The sequence below is a fragment of the Bombina bombina genome, chromosome 1 (genome assembly GCF_027579735.1).
Source record: "Bombina bombina isolate aBomBom1 chromosome 1, aBomBom1.pri, whole genome shotgun sequence".
Lineage (NCBI taxonomy): Eukaryota > Metazoa > Chordata > Amphibia > Anura > Bombinatoridae > Bombina > Bombina bombina.
Window position 1 is genome coordinate 1520354627 of NC_069499.1, and position 27304 is coordinate 1520381930.

A 27304-nucleotide genomic window follows, 5' to 3' on the forward strand; every position below is an offset into this window, starting at 1 on the left:
GGCTGGCATCTGTTGTTACAATCGTCCAATCTGGTCTGCGAAAAGTCATTCCTTTGGACAGATGAACCCGCGACAACCACCAGAGAAGAGAATCTCTGGCCTCCTGGTCCAGATTTAGTAAAGGGGACAGATCTGAGTAATCCCCATTCCACTGACTTAGCATGCAAAGTTGCAGCGGTCTGAGATGTAGGCGCGCAAATGGCACTATGTCCATTGCCGCGACCATTAAGCCGATTACTTCCATGCACTGAGCTACTGATGGGCTTGGAATGGAATGAAGGACACGGCAAGCATTTAGGATTTTTGATAACCTGGACTCCGTCAGGTAAATCTTCATCTCTACAGAATCTATAAGAGTCCCTAGAAAGGGAACCCTTGTGAGTGGTAACAGAGAACTCTTTTCCATGTTCACTTTCCACCCATGCGACCTCAGAAATGCTAGAACTTTCTCTGTATGAGACTTTGCATTTTGAAAACTTGACGCTTGTATCAGAATGTCGTCTAGGTACGGAGCCACCGCTATGCCTCGCGGTCTTAGTACCGCCAGAAGCGAGCCCAGAACCTTTGTAAAAATTCTCGGGGCCGTAGCCAACCCGAAGGGAATGCCTGTCTAGAAAGGCAAACCTTAGGTACCGATAATGATCTTTGTGAATCGGTATGTGAAGGTAGGCATCCTTTAAGTCCACTGTGGTCATATACTGACCCTCTTGGATCATGGGTAGGATGGTTCGAATAGTTTCCATTTTGAACGATGGAACCCTTAGGAATTTGTTTAAGATCTTCAGGTCCAAGATTGGCCTGAAGGTTCCCTCTTTTTTGGGAACCACAAACAGATTTGAGTAAAAACCTTGCCCTTGTTCCGTCCGCGGAACCGGGTGGATCACTCCCATTACTAAGAGGTCTTCTACACATCGTAGAAATGCCTCTTTATTTATTAGGTTTGTTGATAACCTTGACAGATGAAATCTCCCTTGTGGAGGGGAAGTTTTGAAGTCCAGAAGGTATCCCTGAGATATGATCTCCAACGCCCAGGGATCCTGGACATCTCTTGCCCAGGCCTGGGCGAAGAGAGAAAGTCTGCCCCCCACTAGATCCGTTTCCGGATAGGGGGCCCTTTCTTCATGCTGTCTTAGGGGCAGAAGTAGGTTTTCTGGCCTGCTTGCCCTTGTTCCAGGACTGGTTGCCTTTCCAACCCTGTCTGTAACGAGTAGCAGTCCCTTCCTGTTTTGGAGCGGAGGAAGTTGATGCTGCTCCTGCCTTGAAATTACGAAAGGCACGAAAATTAGACTGTTTGGCCTTTGATTTGGCCCTGTCCTGAGGAAGGGTGTGACCCTTACCTCCAGTAATGTCAGCAATAATTTCTTTTGAAGCCGGGCCCGAATAAGGTTTGCCCTTTGAAAGGAATATTAAGCAATTTAGATTTAGAAGTTACATCTGCTGACCAGGATTTAAGCCATAGCGCTCTGCGCGCCTGGATGGCGAATCCGGAGTTCTTAGCCATTAGTTTGGTTAAATGCACAACGGCATCCAAAACAAATGCATTAGCTAGCTTAAGGGCTTTAAGCTTGTTCATAATCTCATCCAATGGTGCTGTGCGGATAGCCTCTTCCAGAGACTCAAACCAGAATGCCGCTGCAGCAGTGACGGGCGCAATGCATGCAAGGGGCTGTAATATAAAACCTTGTTGAACAAACATTTTCTTAAGGTAACCTTCTAATTTTTTTATCCATTGGATCTGAGAAAGCACAACTATCCTCCACCGGGATAGTGGTACGCTTGGCTAAAGTAGAAACTGCTCCCTCCACCTTAGGGACCGTCTGCCATAAGTCTCGTGTGGTGGCATCTATTGGGAACATTTTTCTAAATATCGGAGGAGGGGAAAAGGGCACACCGGGTCTATCCCACTCCTTGCTAATAATCTCTGTAAGCCTTTTAGGTATAGGAAAAACGTCAGTACACACCGGTACCGCATAGTATTTATCCAGCCTACATAATTTCTCTGGGATTGCAACCGTGTCGCAATCATTCAGAGCCGCTAACACCTCCCCTAGCAATACACGGAGGTTCTCAAGCTTAAATTTAAAATTTGAAATTTCTGAATCCGGTCTCCCCGGATCAGATCCGTCACCCACAGAATGAAGCTCTCCGTCCTCATGTTCTGCAAATTGTGACGCAGTATCGGACATGGATCTCGTGTCATCGGCGCGCTCTGTCCTAAACCCAGAGCTATCGTGCTTGCCTCTTAACTCAGGCAAATTAGATAATACTTCTTTCATAACATTAGCCATATCATGCAAAGTGATTTGTAAGGGCCTTGATGTACTTGGCGCCACAATCTCACGCACCTCCTGAGCGGGAGGCGAAGGTACTGACACGTGAGGAGAGTTAGGCGGCATAACTTCCCCCTCGTTGTCTGGTGATAATTTCTTTACCGGTAAAGACTGACTTTTATTTAAAGTAACATCAATACAATTGGTACACATATTTCTATTGGGCTCCACATTGGCTTTTAAACATAATGAACAAGTAGATTCATCTGTATCAGACATGTTTAAACAGACTAGCAATGAAGGCTAGCAAGCTTGGAAAAAATCTTTCAATAAATTTACAAGCAATAGAAAAAACGCTGCAGCGCTTTTAAAAACACAAAAAACTGTCACAGTTGAAATAACAATGAACTAATTCAGTTATAGCCAACAATTTTAACAGTAAATGTATGAATTTAGCAGAGGATTGCACCCACTAGCAAACGGATGATTAACCCCTCAATACCCAAAAACGGATAATCAATTTAAGATTTAACGCTTTTATCACAGTCAAACACACTGTCACAGGTCTGCTGTGACGGATTACCTCCCTCAAAAATGAATTTTGAAGACCCCTGAGCTCTCTAGAGACGTCCTGGATCAAGGAGGAAGAAGCAGGAAGACTGTGCTAGAATTTTAACTGCGCAACAAGGCGCTAAAAAAGGCCCCTCCCACTCATTTACAACAGTGGGAGACCTGTTACAACGGTTTCTATGCAGAAATATACGTTAGTCATATGGAAAAAAATCATGCCCAAAAGGATTTATCACCAAAGTACCTCACAAAACGAAAAACATGCCAGTAAACGTTTTAAAAACAACTTTCCAGTGTTATGCAAAGTTATCACTAAGCCTGCTACCAGTCGCTTCTACTGCAGTTAAGGCTCATACATTTATTTCAGTATTAACAGTATTTTCTCAGTCAAATTCTAGTCCCTAGAAAATAACTCAACTGCGCATACATTTATCAGCCTGATACCAGTCGCTACTACTGCATTAAAGGCTGTACTTACATCATATGGGTAACAGCAGTGTTTTCTTAGTCAATTCCATTCCTAGAAAATATTACTGCACATACCTCATTTGCAGGGGACCCCGCATGCTATTCCCTTTTCTGAAGTTACCCCACTCCTCAGAATGTGCGAGAACAGCCAGTGGAACTTAGTTACGTCTGCTAAGATCATAGAAAACGCAGGCAGATTCTTCTTCTAAATACTGCCTGAGAGAAAAAACAGCACACTCCGGTGCCATTTTAAAATAATAAACTTTTGATTGAAGAATAATTAGGTAAAAAACTCCTATCTCCTCTCGCGACCTCCTTCTTTGTTGAGACTTGCAAGAGAATGACTGGGTATGACATGTGAGGGGAGGAGCTATATAGCAGCTCTGCTTGGGTGATCCTCTTGCAACTTCCTGTTGGGAAGGAGAATATATCCCATACGTAATGGATGACCCATGGACTGAACACACTTAACAAGAGAAATGGCATGCTCTGATTTGTTATTGATGCATTTGTGTGGGTTAAACACAGAATTGGAGCCTCAATAGTGCAAAAATAAAAAAATAATGAAACACCTTCAATGTTTCATTATTGCAATATACATTCATTATTTCTTTTGCTGCCTTTGTTGTAAAATACATCTAAAATGTGTGATTGTTTTACTTTCTCACAGGGAGGATTGGATTAATAGTTTTAGGCAATTTATGTAAGCTTTTGTTTACTTTAACCCCTCCCTAAGTTTCTCAGCAGTCACATGTTTGTAAAGGGTGGATTATCAGTATTGCTTCAACAATCATTATAGGAGAAGCATTCTTTGCAATAGTAACTATATTGAATCAGTGCTAAACCACCTTAAAGGGACAGTAAGCACTAAAATTGTTATTGTTTAAAAAGTTAGATAACACCTTTACTACAAATTCCACAGCTTTGCACAACCACCATTGAAATATTAATATACTTTATAACATTTAAACCTCTAAATTTCTGCCTGTTTCTAAGTCACTATAGGCAGCCTCTTAATCACATGCTTTCACAACAGGAGACTGCTAGTTCATGTGGGCCATATAGATAACATTGTGCTAACACCCATGGGTTCTGCACAACACAGCTAAAATGCAAGTCAATAGATAATAAATAAAAAGTCATGTGATCAGGGGGCTGTCAGAAAATGCTTAGATACAAGATAATCATAGAAGTAAAAAGTAAATTAATATAACAGTTTTGGTTATGTAAAACTGGGGAATGGGTAATAAAGCGATTATCTATCTTTTTAAACAATACATTTTTTTTAGTTGACTTTCCCTTTAAGGGAAGAGATATGGACAGACATCCCCAGTCTCTCTCAACTGCAGATGTGCAAACAGACGGCTAGATTACGAGTTGTGCGTTAGGGTTAAAAAGCAGCGTTGAGAGGTCCCAACGCTGCTTTTTAACGCCCGCTGGTTTTACGAGTCTTGAAATGACAGGCTCACCGCTCACTTTTTTGGCCAGACTCAGAAATACCGCAAATCCACTTACGTCAATTGTGTATCCTATATTTTCAATGGGACTTACATAGCGCCGGTATTACGAGTCTAACCAAAAGTGAGCGGTAGATCCTCTCCTGTCAAGACTGATACTGCATTTAAAAGTCAGTAGTTAAGAGTTTTACACTACAACGCTGTAGCATAAAACTCTTAGCTAAAGTGCTTAAAAGTACACTAACACCCATAACTTACCTATTAACTCCTAAACCGAGGCCCTCCCACATCGGAAACACTAAAATACATTTTTAACCCCTAATCTGCCGAACCGGACATCGCCACCACTATAATAAATATATTATCCCCTAAACCTAAGTCTAACCCTAAACCTAACACCGTCTAATTGAAATATAATTTTAATAAATCTAAATAAAATTACTATCATTAACTAAATTATTCCTATTTAAAACTAAATACTTACCTGTAAAATAAACCCTAAGATGGCTACAATATAACTAATAATTACATTGTATCAAGTTTAGGGTTTATTTTTATTTTACAGGCAACTTTGTATTTATTTTAACTAGGTAGAATAGTTATTAAATAGTTATTAACTATTTAATAACTACCTAGTTAAAATAAAGACAAATTTACCTGTAAAATAAAACCTAAACTAAATTACAATTACACCTAACACTAAAATTAAATTAATTACCTAAACTAAATAAAATTAATTGCAATTTAAAAAAATTATCTAAAGTACAAAATAAAAAAGCCCCCCAAAATAAAAAAAGCCCTACCCTACACTAAATTACAAATAGCCCTTAAAAGGGCCTTAAAAGGCCCCCCCAACATTAAAACCCACCACCCACACACCCAACCCTACTCTAAAACCCACCCAATACCCCCTTAATAAAAGCTAACACTAACCCCTTGAAGATCACCCTACCTTGAGAAGTCTTCATCCAACCAGGCCGAAGTCCTCAATGAAGCCAGGCGAAGTGGTCCTCCAGATGGGCGGAAGTCTTCATCCAAGCCGGGAAGAAGAGGTCCTCCAGAGGGGCAGAAGTCTTCATCCAGGCGGCATCTTCTATCTTCATCCATCCGGCGCGGAGCGGCTCCATCTTCAAGACATCCGACGTGGAGCATCCTCTTCAAACGACGTCCAACTGAAGAATGAAGGTTCCTTTAAATGACGTCATCCAAGATGGCATCCAATCAATTCAAATTGGCTGATAGAATTCTATCAGCTGATTGGAATTAAGGTAGAAAAAATCCTATTGGCTGATGCAATCAGCCAATAGGATTGAAGTTCCATCCTATTGGCTGATCCAATCAGCCAATAGGATTGAGCTGGCATTCTATTGGCTGATTGGATCAGCCAATAGAATGCAAGCTCAATCCTATTGGCTGATTGCATTAGCCAATAGGATTTTTTCTACCTTAATTCCGATTGGCTGATAGAATTCTATCAGCCAATCGGAATTGAAGGGACGCCATCTTGGATGACGTAATTTAAAGGAACCTTCATTCTTCAGTTGGACATCATTTGAAGAGGATGCTCCGCGTTGGATGTCTTGAAGATGGAGCCACTCCGCGCCGGATGGATGAAGAGAGAAGATGCCGTCTGGATGATGACTTCTGCCCGTCTGGAGGACCTCTTCTTCCCGGCTTGGATGAAGACTTCTGCCTATCTGGAGGACCACTTCGCCCGGCTTTGTTGAGGACTTCGGCCCGGATGGGTGAAAACTTGTCAAGGTAGTGTGATCTTCAAGGGGTTAGTGTTAGGTTTTATAAGGGGGTATTGGGTGGGTTTAGAGTAGGGTTGGGTGTGTGGGTGGTGGGTTTTAATGCTGGGGGGGTATTGTACTTTTTTTTTTACAAAAGGCCCTTTTAAGGACTATTTGTAATTTAGTATAGGGTAGGGCTTTTTATTATTTTGGGGGGCTTTTTTATTTTTTTAGGGGGATTAGATTAGGTGTAATTAGTTTAAAAAACTTGTAATTATTTTATTATTTTCTGTAATTTAGTGTTTTTTTTCGTACTTTAGATAATTGTATTTAATTGTATTTAGTTTAGGGAATTCATTTAATTATAGTGTAGTGTTAGGTGTAATTGTAACTTAGGTTAGGCTTTATTTTACAGGTAAATTTGTCTTTATTTTAACTAGTTAGCTATTAAATAGTTAATAACTATTTAATAACTATTCTACCTAGTTAAAATAAATACAAAGTTGCCTGTAAAATAAAAATAAATCCTAAGCTAGCTACAATGTAACTATTAGTTATATTGTAGCTATCTTAGGGTTTATTTTATAGGTAAGTATTTAGTTTTAAATAGGAATAATTTAGTTAATTGTAGTTATTTTATTTAGATTTATTTAAATTATATTTAAGTTAGGGGGGTTAGGGTTAGGGTTAGACTTAGGTTTAGGGGTTAAGAACTTTAATATAGTGGCGGCAATGTCAGGGGCGGCGGATTAGGGGTTACTAAGTTTAAGATTAAGGGTGTTTAGACTCGGGGTTCATGTTAGGGTGTTAGGTGTAGACCTAAAAAGTATTTCCCCATAGGAATCAATGAGGCTGTGTTAAGAGCTGAACGCTGCTTTTTTGCAGGTGTTAGGTTTTTTTTCAGCCGGCTCTCCCCCATTGATTCCTATGGGGAAATCGTGCACAAGCAAGTTTTGCCAGTTCACCGCTACCGTAAGCAGCGCTGGTATTTAGGTGAGATGTGGAGCAAAATTTTGCTCTCCGCTCATTTTTCCTAACGATGGGTTTCTAAAACCAGTAATACCAGCGTTGTCTGTAGGTTAGCAGTGAGGGAAAACTGCTCGTTAGCACCGCACCCCTGTTACCGCAAAAATCCTAATCTAGGTGAGAGTTTGTGCTATATCTGAATATTAGTTTGTGATTGGTTAGCAAAGATTCTTTTGTTCTGGGGGACGGGGAAATCTGTGCAATGAACAAACATAAAACAATATACGAATTTGACAAAATAAAGCTGCACTTTTCATTGTAAAATTATTCTCAGATATGAACGTTCAAAATCATGTCGTTTACAAATTTTTTTGTTTAGTGGTCCTTTAACAAATTAGAATTTTTTTTGCACTATAATGTTTCTTTAAACTCTCCAAATTCTACATCCATCCATTTATACAAATGATACAACATGTGCAGTAATAACTAGCCAATCACATACCTCCGCTTTCTCAGTCTCTGGTTCCCCATTTGCCTCCACTGACGGGAATCGAATGCCTTTCTTTACCAGCTCCAAATATAATTCTTTAATTTCACTTGTATCAACATTCTCTGGTAAACCTGTCGACCATGTCTGGTTTAAAGAAATATACAAACAAGTCACCTACTGTTTCTTAAACACCGTAGTTGTAATGGTACACAGAACAGAGGTTTAACCATTTAAATGGGTTGAACTCAAATTTACTTTTCAGAGCAGCAATAGACTTCTGCTGCTCAGCTGGACTCATGCAGGCTATTGGCTTCTACACACATATGCTGTTCTTGATTGGCTAACTAATTATATCCAGCGGTAGAAGTGTTTCCGAATTTAAAGGGACAGTCTACAACAGAATATTTATTGTTTTAAAAGATAGATAATCCCTTTATTACCCATTCCCTAGTTTTGCATAACCAATACAGTTATATTAATACACTTTTTACCTCTGTGATTATCTTGTATCTAAGCCTCTGCAAACTGCCCCTTATTTCAGTTCATTTGACAGACTTGCATTTTAATCAATCAGTGCTGGCTCCTAGGAACTCCACGTGCTTGAGCACAGTGTTTATCTATATGAAACACATGAACTAACACCCTCTTGTGGTGAAAAACTCTCAAAATGCCCTGAGATAAGAGGAGGTCTTCAATTGCTTAGAAATTAGCATACAAACCTCCTACATTTAGCTTTCAACTAAGAAAACCAAAGAACAAAGCAAAATTGGTGATAGAAGTAAATTGATTTTTTTTTTAAATTACATGCCCTATCTGGATAATGAAAGTTTGATTTGGACTAGACTGTCCCTTTAAGCATATAGGGTTTAATCACAATCCTATAGCAATGTTTATCTAATGATTTATCTACAAAAATACCTAAAAACTTTTTCTACAGGATTGTTATCAACCCCATAGTTAGATGTATGTTGTAGTGTAACAATAAAACACTCTAGTCCATTAGAGTATTTTACTATCACAACATATTTTGTCCCTTTAAGTACACCTGTTTTTTTTTTTTTGGGGGGGGGGTTCGTTTTAACCTAAAAGCAAATACAACTTGATATGTAAGACAACTAGGCAAAACTTTATGCTCAAGTATGACACATACAGGTGAGGAGGGCAGAGTGACAGGTATCTGTATTAGGATAGGGAGAAATAAGTGTTTAAGATTAAGGCAATCTTAAGTCCCAAAACATGTCAGGTCTATAATAATCTTTTAGAAGAATGCACCTTGTACTTTTTCCATATATGTGAAATAGTTTAATCTTAACCCCTTCCTGCCATTAGGACGTTCCATGCCTTCCCAACTGTGCTGGGCTTTAACGGCTGGGCATGGAACGTCCTAGCCATTTGGTTATCCTGAAACCATAGCAGCTTCCTAAATGGGATCAGGGGCTAAAGGGCGTGCCTAGGGTTATACAAGGAAAGGCTTAAACAGGGAGGGAACTATTAAATATATAAACATAATTCCTGTAATTTTACTAAACAGGAAACTTGTTCCATATATACTCCTCATACACGTTAACAGCAGAATTCCACAGCACCAAATAAAGAGGAATATTCTTGTCTTTATGTCATTTATTAGCTTACAGAAAGCATATAGGCACACAGCAACAATGGGTTATTCACACTTAATCATGTCACTTTGGAGACATTACTCATTAGTTGGGAATACTTGAATGCTACCATCAATTTTATAGAAATATGATAAGAAATATAATTAGGAAAGCATCTGAAAAAAGTGACTTGGATTAATAGAAGCTGCAAGAACACCCTTTCAAATGGGCTATGCTATCACATCTCTGATTGGGAGGTTGATCTCTAAATATGTCTATTGTTTACATAGCTTCGCTACAATAATAATCTATATAAAGAAAGTTGTTATTTGTAAAGTAGAATATTTGTAAATAATTTAATACAGCAGATAAAATAGATCATAAGAAACAAATTAAAAGGGATACTATTTTTCACCTTCCCTTTAAACTATAACTGCAAATAATATAAAAAAATCAAATATATATTTCCCCTATATATTAAATAAACATTGTAGGCAATGATAATGTTTCTGATGGATCTTTTAAATTCAAAATGTACTTTGCTTTGGAATCTTCACAATCAACCCTCAAGAAATTGCTTGTTTTCAATTTGCATTTTATTTATTCTTCCATAGATCTTACCCTGATAAGATGAAGGATTTTGTTTTGCATCTGTACTGCCAGGCTGTACTTTGGGTTTAACATTTTAACAAGCACATCTCTGCAAAATTCCTTTTTCACCACTAAGGACTGGAAAGCTGGCACACAGTTCTGCATACACATCTCCAGCAGCTGTAGAAAAAACAAATGTATTGGTACAAATAATATATGTAGTGCATGAGTCATGTTTAATGTATAAAAAGAAGGTGGAAATCAGCAAGAATGCAAATTCATCTCCTACCTACTAATACAAGATAGTTATTATGTATAGACATCTAGATGAGTGTTCTAAAGGACAATGCTAAAAATAAAAGTAATATTAATATTATTAATATAATTTATTTGTATAGAGCTGTAAAATTTAGTAGAGCTGGGTACAAAAATATACAATGATAAAGATTTGTAGTAAGAAACAAATACACAACAAAATAAACAAAACAGGTTAGTACAAGAAGAGGGCATCCCTGCCCTCAAGAGCTTACAGTCTACAGGTTGAGGGTGCAGTGACATAAGATTTAAGCTAAGTTGATTGTAATTTCAGCAACGAGTGAAGGCAGTTCAAGGTGTATTGGGTTAGGATAAAAAACAGAGGAGAGATGGTAAACTTCTTTAAATAGGTGGTATGGGAGAGTATCTAAAGCTATACAAGGTTGTAGACCATCTGATGGAGCGGGGTAGAGAGTTCCAGAGAACAGGAGCAGCACGTGAGAAGTCTTGGAGGTGAGAGATGGAGGAAGTGTAATAGAAGTGGAGAGACGTAGGTCAGAGGGTGATTAAGGAAGCTGGGTCATGAGATGACAGAGGAAATATAGTTGGGAATGAGGGTTGTTGATTGCTTTATAGGTTAAGGGTAATATTTTGAATTGTATTCTAAAGTGTAAGGGGAACCAGGGTAGGGACTGGAAGAGCGGGGCAGCTGATGTTGATCGTGACTTAGGTGGATGAGTCTAGCTGAAACATTTATGGTAGATTGGAGGGGGAGAGGTGTTGTTTTTGAAGACTATTTAGGAGTAGGCGTATTTTTGTTGTTTCTTAAAGGGACATTAAACCCAATTTGTTTTCTTTTATGATTTAGGTAGAACATACAATTTTAAACAACTTTCCAATTTACATCTGTTATCAAATCTGATTCATTTTCTTGGTATGCTTTGTTAAAGGAGCAGCAATGTACTACTGGTTCTAACTGAACACATGAGTGAGCCAATGACAATCGGTATATATATGCAGCCACCAATCAGCTGCTAGAACCTAGGTTATTTGCTGCTCCTGAGCTTACCTAGATAAACCTTTCAGCAAAGGATAACAAGAGAAGGAAGCAAATTAAATAGAAGTAATGGAAAGTTTTTTAACATTGTATTCTCTATCTAAAACATGAAAGAAAAATGTTGGGTTTCAAATCCCTTTAAGTAGGGAAAGAACAATTTGTAAACAAAGTGCATCTGACGCGTTTAGCCCTCAGGCTGTAGAAAAAACGCACACACGTGCGATAATGCGATTAGATAAAACCACACACTCCCATTTAACCCTTAGGAAGCCTATTTCACTATATGACCCCTGAATATACAATTAGTGAATACATTTTCTATAGTTGAATTCAAACAACAATGCTTTTAAATTGCTTTTTACTTTTCTTATATACAATGTCATATATTGACTTCAGATTGGATATATTTTTGTAAATTTATATATTTTGTCTATTCCCAATAATTTATAAGATCATAGGCTGAACTTAAACCTAGCAGTGTTCTAGATTTAAATGAAAAATTCAATACGTTTCTCTCTTGTGAAGTTCTTAGAAATGGTCACCACCCCTCAGTTTGAAACTGATCTTTTCTTTCATGTAATTAGCAAGAGTCCATGAGCTAGTGACGTATGGGATATACATTCCTACCAGGAGGGGCAAAGTTTCCCAAACCTCAAAATGCCTATAAATACACCCCTCACCACACCCACAAATCAGTTTTACAAACTTTGCCTCCTATGGAGGTGGTGAAGTAAGTTTGTGCTAGATTCTACGCTGATATGCGCTCCGCAGCAGGTTGGAGCCCGGTTTTCCTCTCAGCGTGCAGTGAATGTCAGAGGGATGTGAGGAGAGTATTGCCTGTTTGAATTCAATGATCTCCTTCTACTGGGTCTATTTCATAGGTTCTCTGTTATCGGTCGTAGAGATTCATCTCTTACCTCCCTTTTCAGATCGACGATATACTCTTATATATATACCATTACCTCTGCTGATTTTCGTTTCAGTACTGGTTTGGCTTTCTACAACATGTAGATGAGTGTCCTGGGGTAAGTAAGTCTTATTTTCTGTGACACTCTAAAGCTATGGTTGGGCACTTTTTTATAAAGTTCTAAATATATGTATTCAAACATTTATTTGCCTTGACTCAGGATGTTCAACATTTCCTTATTTCAGACAGTCAGTTTCATATTTGGGATAATGCATTTAAATATATCATTTTTATCTTACCTTAAAATTTGACTTCCCTGTGGGCTGTTAGGCTCGCGGGGGCTGAAAATGGTTCATTTTATTGCGTCATTCTTGGCGCGGACTTTCTTGGCGCAAATTTTTTTTTTCTGTTTCCGGCGTAATACGTGTCGCCGGAAGTTGCGTCATTTTTGAGGTTTTTTGCGCCAAAAATGTCGGCGTTCCGTATGTGGCGTCATTTTTGGCGCTAATAGCATTTAGGTGCCAAATAATGTGGGCGTCAATTTTTGTCTCCACTTTATTTAAGTCTCGTTATTTTTTGCTTCTGGTTGCTAGAAGCTTGTTCACTGGCATTTTTTCCCATTCCTGAAACTGTCATTTAAGGAATTTGATCAATTTTGCTTTATATGTTGTGTTTTCTATTACATATTGCAAGATGTCACACGTTGCAACTGAGTCAGAAGATACTACTGGAAAATCGCTGCCTGGTGCTGGAACTACCAAAGCTAAGTGTATCTGCTGTAAACTTTTGGTAGTTGTTCCTCCAGCTGTTGTTTGTATTAAATGTCATGACAAACTTGTTAATGCAGAAAATATTTCCTTTAGTAAAGTACCATTACCTGTTGCAGTTCCATCAACATCTAATGTTCAGAGTGTTCCTGATAACATAAGAGATTTTGTTTCTGAATCCATTAAGAAGGCTATGTCTGTTATTCCTCCTTCTGGTAAACATAAAAAGTCTTTTAAAACTTCTCTTTATACAGATGAATTTTTAAATGAACATCATCATTCTGATTCTAATGATTCTTCTGATACAGAGGATTCTGTCTCAGAGGTTGATGCTGATAAATCGTCATATTTATTTAAAATGGAATTTATCCGTTCTTTACTTAAAGAAGTCCTAATTGCATTAGAAATGGAGGATTCTGGTCCTCTTGATACTAAATCTAAACGTTTAGACAAGGTCTTTAAATCTCCTGTGGTTATTCCAGAAGTTTTTCCTGTTCCTGGTGCTATTTCTGAAGTAATTTCCAGAGAATGGAATAATATGGGTAATTCATTTACTCCTTCTAAACGTTTTAAGCAATTATATCCTGTACCGTCCGACAGATTAGAGTTTTGGGACAAAATCCCTAAAGTTGATGGGGCTATTTCTACCCTTGCTAAACGTACTACTATTCCTACGGCAGATGGTACTTCCTTTAAGGATCCTTTAGACAGGAAAATTGAATCCTTTCTAAGAAAAGCTTATCTGTGTTCAGGTAATCTTCTTAGACCTGCTATATCATTGGCTGATGTTGCTGCAGCTTCAACTTTTTGGTTGGAAACTTTAGCGCAACAAGTAACAGATCATGATTCTCATAATATTAATATTCTTCTTCAACATGCTAATAATTTTATCTGTGATGCCATTTTTTATATTATCAGGTTTATGTCTCTAGCTATTTTAGCTAGAAGAGCTTTATGGCTTAAAACTTGGAATGCTGATATGTCTTCTAAATCGACTCTACTTTCCCTTTCTTTCCAGGGTAATAAATTATTTGGTTCTCAGTTGGATTCTATTATCTCAACTGTTACTGGAGGGAAAGGAACTTTTTTACCACAGGATAAAAAATCTAAGGGTAAAAACAGGGCTAATAATCGTTTTCGTTCCTTTCGTTTCAACAAAGAACAAAAGCCTGATCCTTCATCCTCAGGAGCAGTTTCAGTTTGGAAACCATCTCCAGTCTGGAATAAATCCAAGCCTTCTAGAAAAGCAAAGCCAGCTTCTAAGTCGACATGAAGGTGCGGCCCTCATTCCAGCCCAGCTGGTAGGGGGCAGATTACGTTTTTTCAAAGAAATTTGGATCAATTCTGTTCACAATCTTTGGATTCAGAACATTGTTTCAGAAGGGTACAGAATTGGTTTCAAGAGAAGACCTCCTGCAAAGAGATTTTTTCTTTCCCGTGTCCCAGTAAACCCAGTGAAAGCTCAAGCATTTCTGAAATGTGTTTCAGATCTAGAGTTGGCTGGGGTAATTATGCCAGTTCCAGTTCTGGAACAGGGGCTGGGGTTTTATTCGAATCTCTTCATTGTACCAAAGAAGGAGAATTCCTTCAGACCAGTTCTGGATCTAAAAATATTGAATCGTTATGTAAGGATACCAACATTCAAAATGGTAACTATAAGGACTATCCTGCCTTTTGTTCAGCAAGGGCATTATATGTCTACAATAGATTTACAGGATGCATATCTGCATATTCCGATTCATCCAGATCACTATCAGTTTCTGAGATTCTCTTTCCTGGACAAGCATTACCAGTTTGTGGCTCTGCCGTTTGGCCTAGCTACAGCTCCAAGAATTTTTACAAAGGTTCTCAGTGCCCTTCTGTCTGTAATCAGAGAACAGGGTATTGTGGTATTTCCTTATTTGGACGATATCTTGGTACTTGCTCAGTCTTCACATTTAGCAGAATCTCATACGAATCGACTTGTGTTGTTTCTTCAAGATCATGGTTGGAGGATCAATTCACTAAAAAGTTCATTGATTCCTCAGACAAGGGTAACCTTTTTGGGTTTCCAGATAGATTCAGTGTCCATGACTCTGTCTTTGACAGACAAGAGACGTCTAAAATTGATTTCAGCTTGTCGAAACCTTCAGTCACAATCATTCCCTTCGGTAGCCTTATGCATGGAAATTCTAGGTCTTATGACTGCTGCATCGGACGCTATCCCCTTTGCTCGTTTTCACATGCGACCTCTTCAGCTCTGTATGCTGAACCAATGGTGCAGGGATTACACAAAGATATCCCAATTAATATCTTTAAAACCGATTGTAAGACAGATCACCATCGCTTAATTCAGGGGGCTTCTTTTGTTCTTCCGACCTGGACTATAATCTCAACAGATGCAAGTCTTACAGGTTGGGGAGCTGTGTGGGGGTCTCTGACGGCACAAGGGGTTTGGGAATCTCAGGAGGTGAGATTACCGATCAATATTTTGGAACTCCGTGCAATTTTCAGAGCTCTTCAGTCTTGGCCTCTTCTGAAGAGAGAGTCGTTCATTTGTTTTCAGACAGACAATGTCACAACTGTGGCATACATCAATCATCAAGGAGGGACTCACAGTCCTCTGGCTATGAAAGAAGTATCTCGAATTCTGGTTTGGGCGGAATCCAGCTCCTGTCTAATCTCTGCGGTTCATATCCCAGGTATAGACAATTGGGAAGCGGATTATCTCAGTCGCCAAACGTTGCATCCGGGCGAATGGTCTCTTCACCCAGAGGTATTTCTTCAGATTGTTCAAATGTGGGAACTCCCAGAAATAGATCTGATGGCTTCTCATCTAAACAAGAAACTTCCCAGGTATCTGTCCAGATCCCGGGATCCTCAAGCGGAAGCAGTGGATGCATTGTCACTTCCTTGGAAGTATCATCCTGCCTATATCTTTCCGCCTCTAGTTCTTCTTCCAAAAGTAATCTCCAAGATTCTGAAGGAATGCTCGTTTGTTCTGCTGGTAGCTCCAGCATGGCCTCACAGGTTTTGGTATGCAGATCTTGTCCGGATGGCCTCTTGCCAACCGTGGACTCTTCCGTTAAGACCAGACCTTCTGTCGCAAGGTCCTTTTTTCCATCAGGATCTCAAATCCTTAAATTTAAAGGTATGGAGATTGAACGCTTGATTCTTGGTCAAATAGGTTTCTCTGACTCTGTGATTAATACTATGTTACAGGCTCGTAAATCTGTATCTAGAGAGATATATTATAGAGTCTGGAAGACATATTTCTTGGTGTCTTTCTCATAATTTTTCCTGGCATTCTTTTAGAATTCCGAGAATTTTACAGTTTCTTCAGGATGGTTTAGATAAAGGTTTGTCCGCAAGTTCCTTGAAAGGACAAATCTCTGCTCTTTCTGTTCTTTTTCACAGAAAGATTGCTAATCTTCCTGATATTCATTGTTTTGTACAAGCTTTGGTTCGTATAAAACCTGTCATTAAGTCAATTTCTCCTCCTTGGAGTTTGAATTTGGTTCTGGGGGCTCTTCAAGCTCCTCCTTTTGAACCCATGCATTCATTGGACATTAAATTACTTTCTTGGAAAGTTTTGTTCCTTTTGGCCATCTCTTCTGCCAGAAGAGTCTCTGAATTATCTGCTCTTTCTTGTGAATCTCCTTTTCTGATTTTTCACCAGGATAAGGCGGTGTTGCGAACTTCTTTTGAATTTTTACCTAAGGTTGTGAATTCCAACAACATTAGTAGAGAAATTGTGGTTCCTTCATTATGTCCTAATCCTAAGAATTCTAAGGAGAAATCGTTGCATTTTTTGGATGTTATTAGAGCTTTGAAATATTATGTTGAAGCTACTAAGTCTTTCCGAAAGACTTCTAGTCTATTTGTCATCTTTTCCGGTTCCAGAAAAGGCCAGAAAGCTTCTGCCATTTCTTTGGCATCTTGGTTGAAATCTTTAATTCATCATGCCTATGTCGAGTCGGGTAAAACTCCACCTCAAAGGATTACAGCTCATTCTACTAGGTCAGTTTCTACTTCCTGGGCGTTTAGGAATGAGGCTTCGGTTGATCAAATTTGCAAAGCAGCAACTTGGTCCTCTTTGCATACTTTTACTAAATTCTACCATTTTGATGTGTTTTCTTCTTCTGAAGCAGTTTTCGGTAGAAAAGTACTTCAGGCCGCGGTTTCTATTTGAATCTTCTGCTTATGTTTTCATTAAACTTTATTTTGGGTGTGGATTATTTTCAGCAGGAATTGGCTGTCTTTATTTTATCCCTCCCTCTCTAGTGACTCTTGCGTGGAAAGATCCACATCTTGGGTAGTCATTATCCCATACGTCACTAGCTCATGGACTCTTGCTAATTACATGAAAGAAAACATAATTTATGTAAGAACTCACCTGATAAATTCATTTCTTTCATATTAGCAAGAGTCCATGAGGCCCACCCTTTTTGTGGTGGTTATGATTTTTTTGTATAAAGCACAATTATTCCAATTCCTTATTTATATGCTTTCGCACTTTTTTTCTTATCACCCCACTTCTTGGCTATTCGTTAAACTGATTTGTGGGTGTGGTGAGGGGTGTATTTATAGGCATTTTGAGGTTTGGGAAACTTTGCCCCTCCTGGTAGGAATGTATATCCCATACGTCACTAGCTCATGGACTCTTGCTTATATGAAAGAAATGAATTTATCAGGTAAATTCTTATATAAATTATGTTTTTCTATTGCTTGCCATTTAAATATTGTGACTATTTGTTTGTGAACATCAATAAAATGTAAAATTGAGCAAGGATCTTTATGCCTTATATCTGCTAAATGTTCTCTAACACGTGTACGTATATCTTGTGAAGTACGCCCCACGTGCTGTAGATGTTATTAAATACATAATGTAAGTCGATTTACATCTCATAAAAGATGAAATACCAAAAATCATAATGAGAGTGATATATATATTTTCAAAACCATCTGGGGAACACTAAATATGAACACTAGTTAAATGCTAGATATAATGATGTACTCAAAGCAAAGATTAGCCTGAGTTTAATACAATGTATTTTTAAATTTTATTAGTTGTTTAACTATTAAAGAAATAAGTGTAGAGATTTAGTAATAGACACCACCATCATAAGGGACACAAACTGTAAGTTGCATGATAATTAGGGTTACCACCTCGGCCATGTTTTCATGGATACTTATGAGTTACACATGCTGCAGTGTAAGCAGGGCGGAACATGTATTGTGCCTCTGAACAGCACATGAATAGTGCTGATGAACAGCAAAATACATGTTCCTCCCTGCATACCCTACAACATGTGTAACTCATGTGTCCAGGAGAACATGGCCGCGGTTGCAACCCTAATGATAATGCACGCTCATATCTGAGAAGTATTTCACAAATAATAATAATAAAGCTTTATTTTATCAAATAATTATATTGTTTTACCTTTCACTGATGTCCCTGTCCCAAAATGACCTTTGCTAACCAATCCTAAACTAATGTATTTATATGATTTGAGCATGAAGTGTTGTTTTCACAAGTGTAGTTAAAAAATGTGATTGGGGTAGCCCTGCCCTCTTCTCCTACCTTAAAGGGACATGATACCCTTATTTTTTCTTTCATGATTTAGAAAGAGCATCCAATTTGAAACAACTTTCTAGTTTACTTTCATTATCTAATTTGTTTTATTCTCTTGATTTTCTTTGCTGAAAAGCATATCTAGATAGTCTCAGTAGCTGCTGATTGGTTCCTGCACATAGAAGCCTTGTGTGATTGGCTCACCCATGTGCATTGCTTTTTCTTCAACTAACAATATCTAAATAATGAAGCAAAATAAATAATAGAAGTAAATTGTAATGTTGTTTAAATTTGTATTCTCTATCTGAATAATGAAAGAAAAGTTTAGGGTTTAGTGTCCCTTTAAGGTGGTCTGCCCCCTTCTTAAGGTGGTTTATCAATGATTCAGCTCAGTTAAAGGGACATGAAACACCTTTTTTTTCTTACAGGATACAGATAGAACATACAATTTTAAACAGCTTTTTAATTTACTTCTATTATCAAATCTGCTTCATTCCCTTGATATAGTAGCAGTTTTGCAGTGCTGGGAGCTAGCTGAACACATTTAGTCAGACAATCACAAGAGACAAAAGTGTGCAGGCACCAATCACCAACTAGCTCCCACTAGTGTAGGATATGTACATATTGTTTTTCAACAGTGGATATCAAGAGGACAAAGTACATTTGAAAATTGAAGTGAATTTAAGTGTGTTAAAATAACGTGCTATCTGAATCATGCAAGTTTAATTTTGACTTTCCTATTCCTTTAATAATTGATTAAACAGCTATTTAAACCTACACACATATTATGTATAATCTTCATCTAATAGCTAAATATCAATATATATTTGTACATACACAATAATATTTACACCAAACTACCTAGTATGCCCACTGCAATTGCAAAGAGTGCTTTTCCTATAATGATTGTTTACTATATGTATATGTGTGTATATATATATATATATATATATATATAAAAATAAAGAAGAATATCCCCTATAGTATGCTCCCAGACCAAATAAAATGTCCACTGTTTAAGGCACAACACAGGCACATAAGTCGAAGTAAAGTGATTCAATCATACCTTTATTGTGGCATGTCGGACAAACACTCAGCATACAATAGCGGTGTGACTACCAGGAGACACAGGTGTGTGGAGTGTGACGTCATCTGACGCGTTTCACGCCCTTCTGGCGCTTTGCCAAAGATGCCACATCTTTGGCAAAGCGCCAGAAGGGCGTGAAACGCGTCAGTTAACGTCACACTCCACACACCTGTGTCTCCTGGTAAATATAGTAAAAACATATTCATGCAATATTCATATTTAACCCCTTAATGACCACAGCACTTTTCCATTTTCTGTCCGTTTGGGACCAAGGCTATTTTTACATTTTTGCGGTGTTTGTGTTTAGCTGTAATTTTCTTCTTACTCATTTACTGTACCCACACATATTATATACCGTTTTTCTCGCCACTAAATGGACTTTCTAAAGATACCATTATTTTCATCATATCTTATAATTTACTATAAAAAAAAAATATAAAATATGAGGAAAAATTGAAAAAAACACACTTTTTCTAACTTTGACCCCCAAAATCTGTTACATATCTACAACCACCAAAAAACACCCATGCTAAATAGTTTCAAAATTTTGTCCTGAGTTTAGAAATACCCAATGTTTACATGTTCTTTGCTTTTTGTGCAAGTTATAGGGCCATAAATACAAGTAGCACTTTGCTATTTCCAAACCACTTTTTTCCAAAATTAGCGCTAGTTACATTAGAACACTAATATCTTTCAGGAATCCCTGAATATCCCTTGACATGTATATATTTTTTTTTAGTAGACATCCCAAAGTATTGATCTAGGACAATTTTGGTATATTTCATACCACCATTTCACCGCCAAATGCGATCAAATACAAAAAATCGTTCACTTTTTCACAAATTTTTTCACAAACTTTTGGTTTCTCACTGAAATTATTTACAAACAACTTGTGCAATTATGGCATACATGGTTGTAAATTCTTCTCTGGGATCCCCTTTGTTCAGAAATAGCAGACATATATGGCTTTGGCGTTGCTTTTTGGTAATTAGAAGGCCGCTAAATGCCACTGCGCACCACAAGTGTATTATGCCCAGCAGTTAAGGGGTTAATTAGGGAGCTTTTAGGGAGCTTGTAGGGTTAATTTTAGCTTTAGTGTAGTATAGTAGACAACCCCAAGTATTGATCTAGGCACATTTTGGTATATTTCATGCCACCATTTCACCGCCAAATGCGATCAAATTGAAAAAAAAGTTAAATTTTTCACAATTTTAGGTTTCTCACTGAAATAATTTACAAACAGCTTGTGCAATTATGGCACAAATGGTTGTAAATACTTGTCTGGGATCCCCTTTGTTCAGAAATAGCAGACATATATGACTTTGGCGTTGCTTTCTGGTAATTAGAAGGCCGCTAAATCCTGCTGCGCCTCACACGTGTATTATGGCTAGCAGTGAAGGGGTTAATTAGGGAGTTTGTAGGGAGCTTGCAGGGTTAATTTTAGCTTTAGTGTAGAGATCAGCCTCCCACCTGACACATCCCACCCCCTGATCCCTCCCAAACAGCTCCCTTCCCTCCCCCACCCCACAATTGTCCCCGCCATCTTAAGTACTGGCAGAAAGTCTGCCAGTACTAAAATAAAAGGGTTTTTTAAAAAAAATAAAAATTTTTTTTAGCATATTTACATATGCTAGGGTGTAGGATCCCCCCCTTAGCCCCCAACCTCCCTGATCCCCCCCAAAACCGCTCTCTAACCCTCCCCTCTGCCTCATTGGGGGCCATCTTGGGTACTGGCAGCTGTCTGCCAGTACCCAGTTTGCAAAAAAAAGTGCTTTTTTTATTTTTTTGGGGCTTTTTTCTGTAGTGTAGCTTCCCCCCCCCCACACAGACAAACCCCCACCACCTTGCTGATCTTTTTTTTTTTAAAAGATTTCGAAATTTATACATTTTTTATTAAATCATTTTCTGTAGTGTAGCGGTTCCCACCCGCTCCCTCCCCGTGCACGCGCCCGCCCCCGCCCTCCCGTGCACGCGCGCGCGTCCGTGCGCGCCCCTGCTCGTCCCCGCCCACGATCCCGCCCCCCCTGCACATAACCAGGGCCATCGATGGCCGCCACCCGCCTCCCGGTCCGGCTCCCACCCACCAACGCAGGTAGCCACCGATCTCCGGTGCAGAGAGGGCCACAGAGTGGCTCTCTCTGCACCGGATGGCTACCAAAGGTTATTGCAGGATGCCTCCATATCGAGGCATCACTGCAATAACCGGAAAGCAGCTGGAAGCGAGCAGGATCGCTTCCAGCTGCTTTCCAAACCGAGGACGTGCAGGGTACGTTCTCAGGCATTAACTGCCTTTTTTTTGAGGACGTACCCTGCACGTCCTCGGTCGTTAAGGGGTTAAAAAAGGGTTTAAATAAGTATTTACTGTAACTATTTTCTTCACATAGGGGAATATGGTGTATTTATAAATAGATAATCCTATATATATATATATATATATATATATATCTGCATATAAATATACCTATATATTATATATATATATATATATATATATATATATATATATATATATATATATATATATAGGAAGAAATATATATATATATATATATATATATATAAAACATAAAGGTGTTTTTTTAACTTTTCCCCCTCCATTGAGGTTGATGGGGGAATACATTAACGCGGTTGGACTTCAGCTTTTGTGCACATCGGGTTAGCATGCAAGCGAGTGAACCTGTCTTGTTCAAAAAGCCGAAGACTAGCAGAGTTAACGCCCAAGTGGGAGCACAAACTACCATTTCACTCGTAATCTAGCCCCATATAGGATAAGAATAACATATTCAACGGGATTTTAAAGGGGTATAATCCTGATCTGCAAAACATTTTAGATACATTTAAAGAATTTATTCTGTATGCCGACCTTTTTCAATGTCATGTTTAATTGCTTTATAAGTTGGATTTGTATTTCAAAGCTGAGAGGCCTAGAAAGGATTCAGCAGCACCAAGATAAATCGGTGTCTTGGGGACTCCAAAACAGGGAACCATGGCCTAATTTCATGGAGCCAGTGACCTCCTGGCACTAGGATTTGTTAAGCCCTGCAATACAATAATCATGTTACTTACTGAGAGTGAATATTTCAGTTCCTTATGGTTGTAGCTTTTGTTGATCCTTTTCTTGAAAGCTTTTACTGCATCTTTGGACCTTAAAATACAAAATACATATTAGTGTATTTGTTTACAAGCCTATTAAAGGGACACTAAACCCTTAATAACATTTCATGCACTTCCCTCTAATTATGGGTGCCATCATTTTGTAACCTAGTTTTCACTGCATGTATCTGAAGAAGAGTGCAAACAGGTCAGTATTAGAATGCAGTGAAAGCTAGATTTCAAAATGTCAGCACCAATGACTTGAGGAAGGGGGGGGGGGGAATAACAATACTATGCTTATAAAATATATATAGAATTTATGTCACTTTAAAGAAATATATTTTTTTAACAATTTACTTCTTTTATGAAATTTACTTCATTCTCTTTTTTATTCTTTGTTGAAAAGATATATAGATAGGTAGTGTGCACATATCTGGGGTACTACATGACAGGAAATAGTGCTGTTAACTATAGCGCTTGCTAATATATAACACTGTTACAAAACTGCTGCTGTATAGTACAATAGACACGTGCACACTCCTAAATTTACCATCCAGCTTTTCAACAAGAATAGCAACAATACAAAGAAAATTGGATAACGGAAGAAATTGGATAGTTGTTAAAAATGATATGCTCTATTTGAATCATGAAATACATTTTTGGGGTTTTATGTCCCTTTAAGATTGAGCTTACGTTGTACAGGAATATCTAAGACACAACATGCAACTTATTTTTGTACATGCCAATACCAACTCAGGTTGTCAGGCATCACAATATGTATTTCCTTGAGGCTAAATACAGGAACTGAAATATCTTACTTCTTGGTATATCAGTAAAACACTTGTAAAGAGATTGGAGCTTTTTTTTTTTTTTTAAAAAAATGAGCCACATTAACTTAAAGGACCAAACAATTTTAAAAGTTATGTCTTTTTCCACTCCCCCTGTACCATGTGACAGCCATCAGCCAATCACAAATGCATACACGTACCATGTGACAGCCATCAGCCATTCACAAATGCATACACGCTTATTCTTGCACATGCTCAGTAGGAGCTGGTGACTCAAAAAGTTTAAATATAAAAAGACTGTGCACATTTTGTTAATGGAAGTAATATGGAAAGTTGTTTAAAATAGCATGCTCTATCTGAAAAATGAAAGTTTAATTTTGATTGAGTGTCCCTTTAATTTGCTCGCATGACCTGTGAAGACAAATACTAAATAACCATGTTTAAGAGTGTAACTTCCTATACACGCACATTATAAGTATCTGCACAGGATCCTCAGAAAGAGGTCAGGAATTAGTTGATATTAAGCACACTATTTGTTCAAGTCTCAGGGGTATGAAAGCTAAAAATAGCACAACGTTAGTTATTGTATAAAGAATCCAAAAAATATGTATGGGGGAAAATGTCAAAACAATCTTGTAAAGTTTTATAAAAGTTTTGACTTTCTAAGGCCAATAGATGATATAATAATTATTGCCAGCTGTTATAGACAGAGCAGCCATATTAAAGGAATAGTATGCCCAAATGCAGAATCACTTGAGAGTGATGCAGCCCATCTGTAAAAATGTGTTTGTTTATTTGTCTGAGCTTATAACTTTGATTTTTATTAAAGCTATGAATTTTATTGCAATTGTGTCCTGGTCTTTTCTGAATAAAAGAATTTGTTTTAACGTACCCTCTGTCAGTATTTTCCATTTAGTAAATCTGTTTATCTGATGATATTGCGCTCTTGTCAGTCCTTTTATTCTGAGGTTGCTATAAAGAAGGGTTGGATCCCAACATAACTGGGGGCTAAAATGCTAATAATCCCAGGGACGGGTTGCGCGTAGGGATGGGCGAATGTTTCTAAAAATTCGAAATTAAATTGTTTTTTGATACATTCGCTCGTTTGAATCACATTTTGAATGTTTATATAACATTCTAACGGCTAGATTTAGAGTTTTGTCGGTGACGAGCCGAAAAGCTAACGCCGGCTTTTTTCTGGCCGCACCATAAAAATAACTCTGGTATTGAGAGTCCACATAAAGGCTGCGTTAGGCTCCAAAAAAGGAGCGTAGAGCATATTTAACGCAGCTTCAAATCTCGATACCAGAGTTGCTTACGGACGCGGCCAGCATCAAAAAACGTGCTCGTGCACGATTCCCCCATAGAAAACAATGGGGCTGTTTGAGCTGAAAAAAAACCTAACACCTGCAAAAAAGCCGCGTTCAGCTCCTAACGCAGCCCCATTGTTTGCTATGCGGAAACACTTCCTACGTCTGCACCTAACACCCTAACATGTACCCCGAGTCTAAACACCCCTAACCTTACACTTATTAACCCCTAATCTGCCGCCCCCGCTATCGCTGACCCCTGCATATTATTATTAACCCCTAATCTGCCGCTCCGTAAACCGCCGCTACTTACATTATCCCTATGTACCCCTAATCTGCTGCCCTAACATCGCCGACCCCTATATTATATTTATTAACCCCTAATCTGCCCCCCACAACGTCTCCTCCACCTGCCTACACTTATTAACCCCTAATCTGCCGAGCGGACCTGAGCGCTACTATAATAAAGTTATTAACCCCTAATCCGCCTCACTAACCCTATAATAAATAGTATTAACCCCTAATCTGCCCTCCCTAACATCGCCGACACCTAACTTCAATTATTAACCCCTAATCTGCTGACTGGAGCTCACCGCTATTCTAATAAATGTATTAACCCCTAAAGCTAAGTCTAACCCTAACACTAACACCCCCCTAAATTAAATATAATTTACATCTAACGAAATTAATTATCTCTTATTAAATAAATTATTCCTATTTAAAGCTAAATACTTACCTGTAAAATAAATCCTAATATAGCTACACTATAAATTATAATTATATTATAGCTATTTTAGGATTAATATTTATTTTACAGGTAACTTTGTAATTATTTTAACCAGGTACAATAGCTATTAAATAGTTAAGAACTATTTAATAGTTACCTAGTTAAAATAATAACAAAATTACCTGTAAAATAAATCCTAACCTAAGTTACAATTAAACCTAACACTACACTATCATTAAATTAATTAAATAAAATATCTACAATTACCTACAATTAAACCTAACACTACACTATCAATACATTAATTAAATACAATATCTACAAATAACTACAATGAAATAAACTAACTAAAGTACAAAAAATAAAAAAGAACTATGTTACAAAAAATAAAAAAATATTTATAAACATAAGAAAAATATTATAACAATTTTAAACTAATTACACCTACTCTAAATAACAAAGCCCCCCAAAATAAAAAAAATGCCCTACCCTATTCTAAATTACTAAAGTTCAAAGCTCTTTTACCTTACTAGCCCTGAACAGGGCCCTTTGCGGGGCATGCCCCAAGAAGTTCAGCTCTTTTGCCTGTAAAAAAAAACATACAATACCCCCCCCCAACATTACAACCCACCACCCACATACCCCTTATCTAACCCAAACCCCCCTTAAATAAACCTAACACTAAGCCCCTGAAGATCATCCTACCTTGTCTTCACCTCACCGGGTATCACACCGATCCGTCCTGGCTCCGATATCTTCATCCAACCCAAGCGGGGGCTAGACATCCACTGAAGAAGTCCAGAAGAGGGTCCAAAGTCTTCATCCTATCCGGGAAGAAGCGTAGATCCGGACCGGCAACCATCATCTTCCAAGCAGCATCTTCTATATTCATCCGATGAGGACCGGCTCCATCCTGAAGACCTCCACCGCGGACCCATCTTCATCCGGCGACGTCCAACTGAAGAATGACGGTTCCTTTAAGGGACGTCATCCAAGATGGCGTCCCTCGAATTCCGATTGGCTGATAGGATTCTATCAGCCAATCGGAATTAAGGTAGGAATATTCTGATTGGCTGATGGAATCAGCTAATCAGAATCAAGTTCAATCCGATTGGCTGATCCAATCAGATTGAGCTCGCATTCTATTGGCTGTTCCGATCAGCCAATAGAATGCGAGCTCAATCTGATTGGCTGATTGGATCAGCCAATCGGATTGATCTTGATTCTGATTGGCTGATTCCATCAGCCAATCAGAATATTCCTACCTTAATTCCGATTGGCTGATAGAATCCTATCAGCCAATCGGAATTCGAGGGACGCCATCTTGGATGACGTCCCTTAAAGGAGCCGTCATTCTTCAGTTGGACGTCGCCGGATGAAGATGGATCCGCGGTGGAGGTCTTCAGGATGGAGCCGGTCCTCATCGGATGAAGATAGAAGATGCCGCTTGGAAGATGATGGTTGCCGGTCCGGATCTACTCTTCTTCCCGGATAGGATGAAGACTTTGGACCCTCTTCTGGACTTCTTCAGTGGATGTCTTGCCCCCGCTTAGGTTGGATGAAGATATCGGAGCCAGGACGGATCGGTGTGATACCCGGTGAGGTGAAGACAAGGT

At 38.4% G+C, this 27304-nt stretch overlaps 1 protein-coding gene across 3 annotated transcripts in view; it reads right to left on the reverse strand.

Moving 5' to 3' along the window:
- TOM1L1 (target of myb1 like 1 membrane trafficking protein) overlaps positions 1–27304 on the reverse strand; it is a 263459-nt gene that overhangs the window by 148015 nt on the left and 88140 nt on the right. For all 3 annotated transcript variants that reach the window (XM_053708296.1, XM_053708287.1, XM_053708301.1), the window contains 3 exons: positions 22837–22915; positions 10174–10323; positions 7967–8098 (listed from right to left, as the gene is read on the reverse strand). In XM_053708296.1, coding sequence (XP_053564271.1) covers positions 7967–8098; positions 10174–10323; positions 22837–22915 — 361 coding nt within the window. The remainder of the gene's footprint in view (positions 1–7966; positions 8099–10173; positions 10324–22836; positions 22916–27304) is intronic.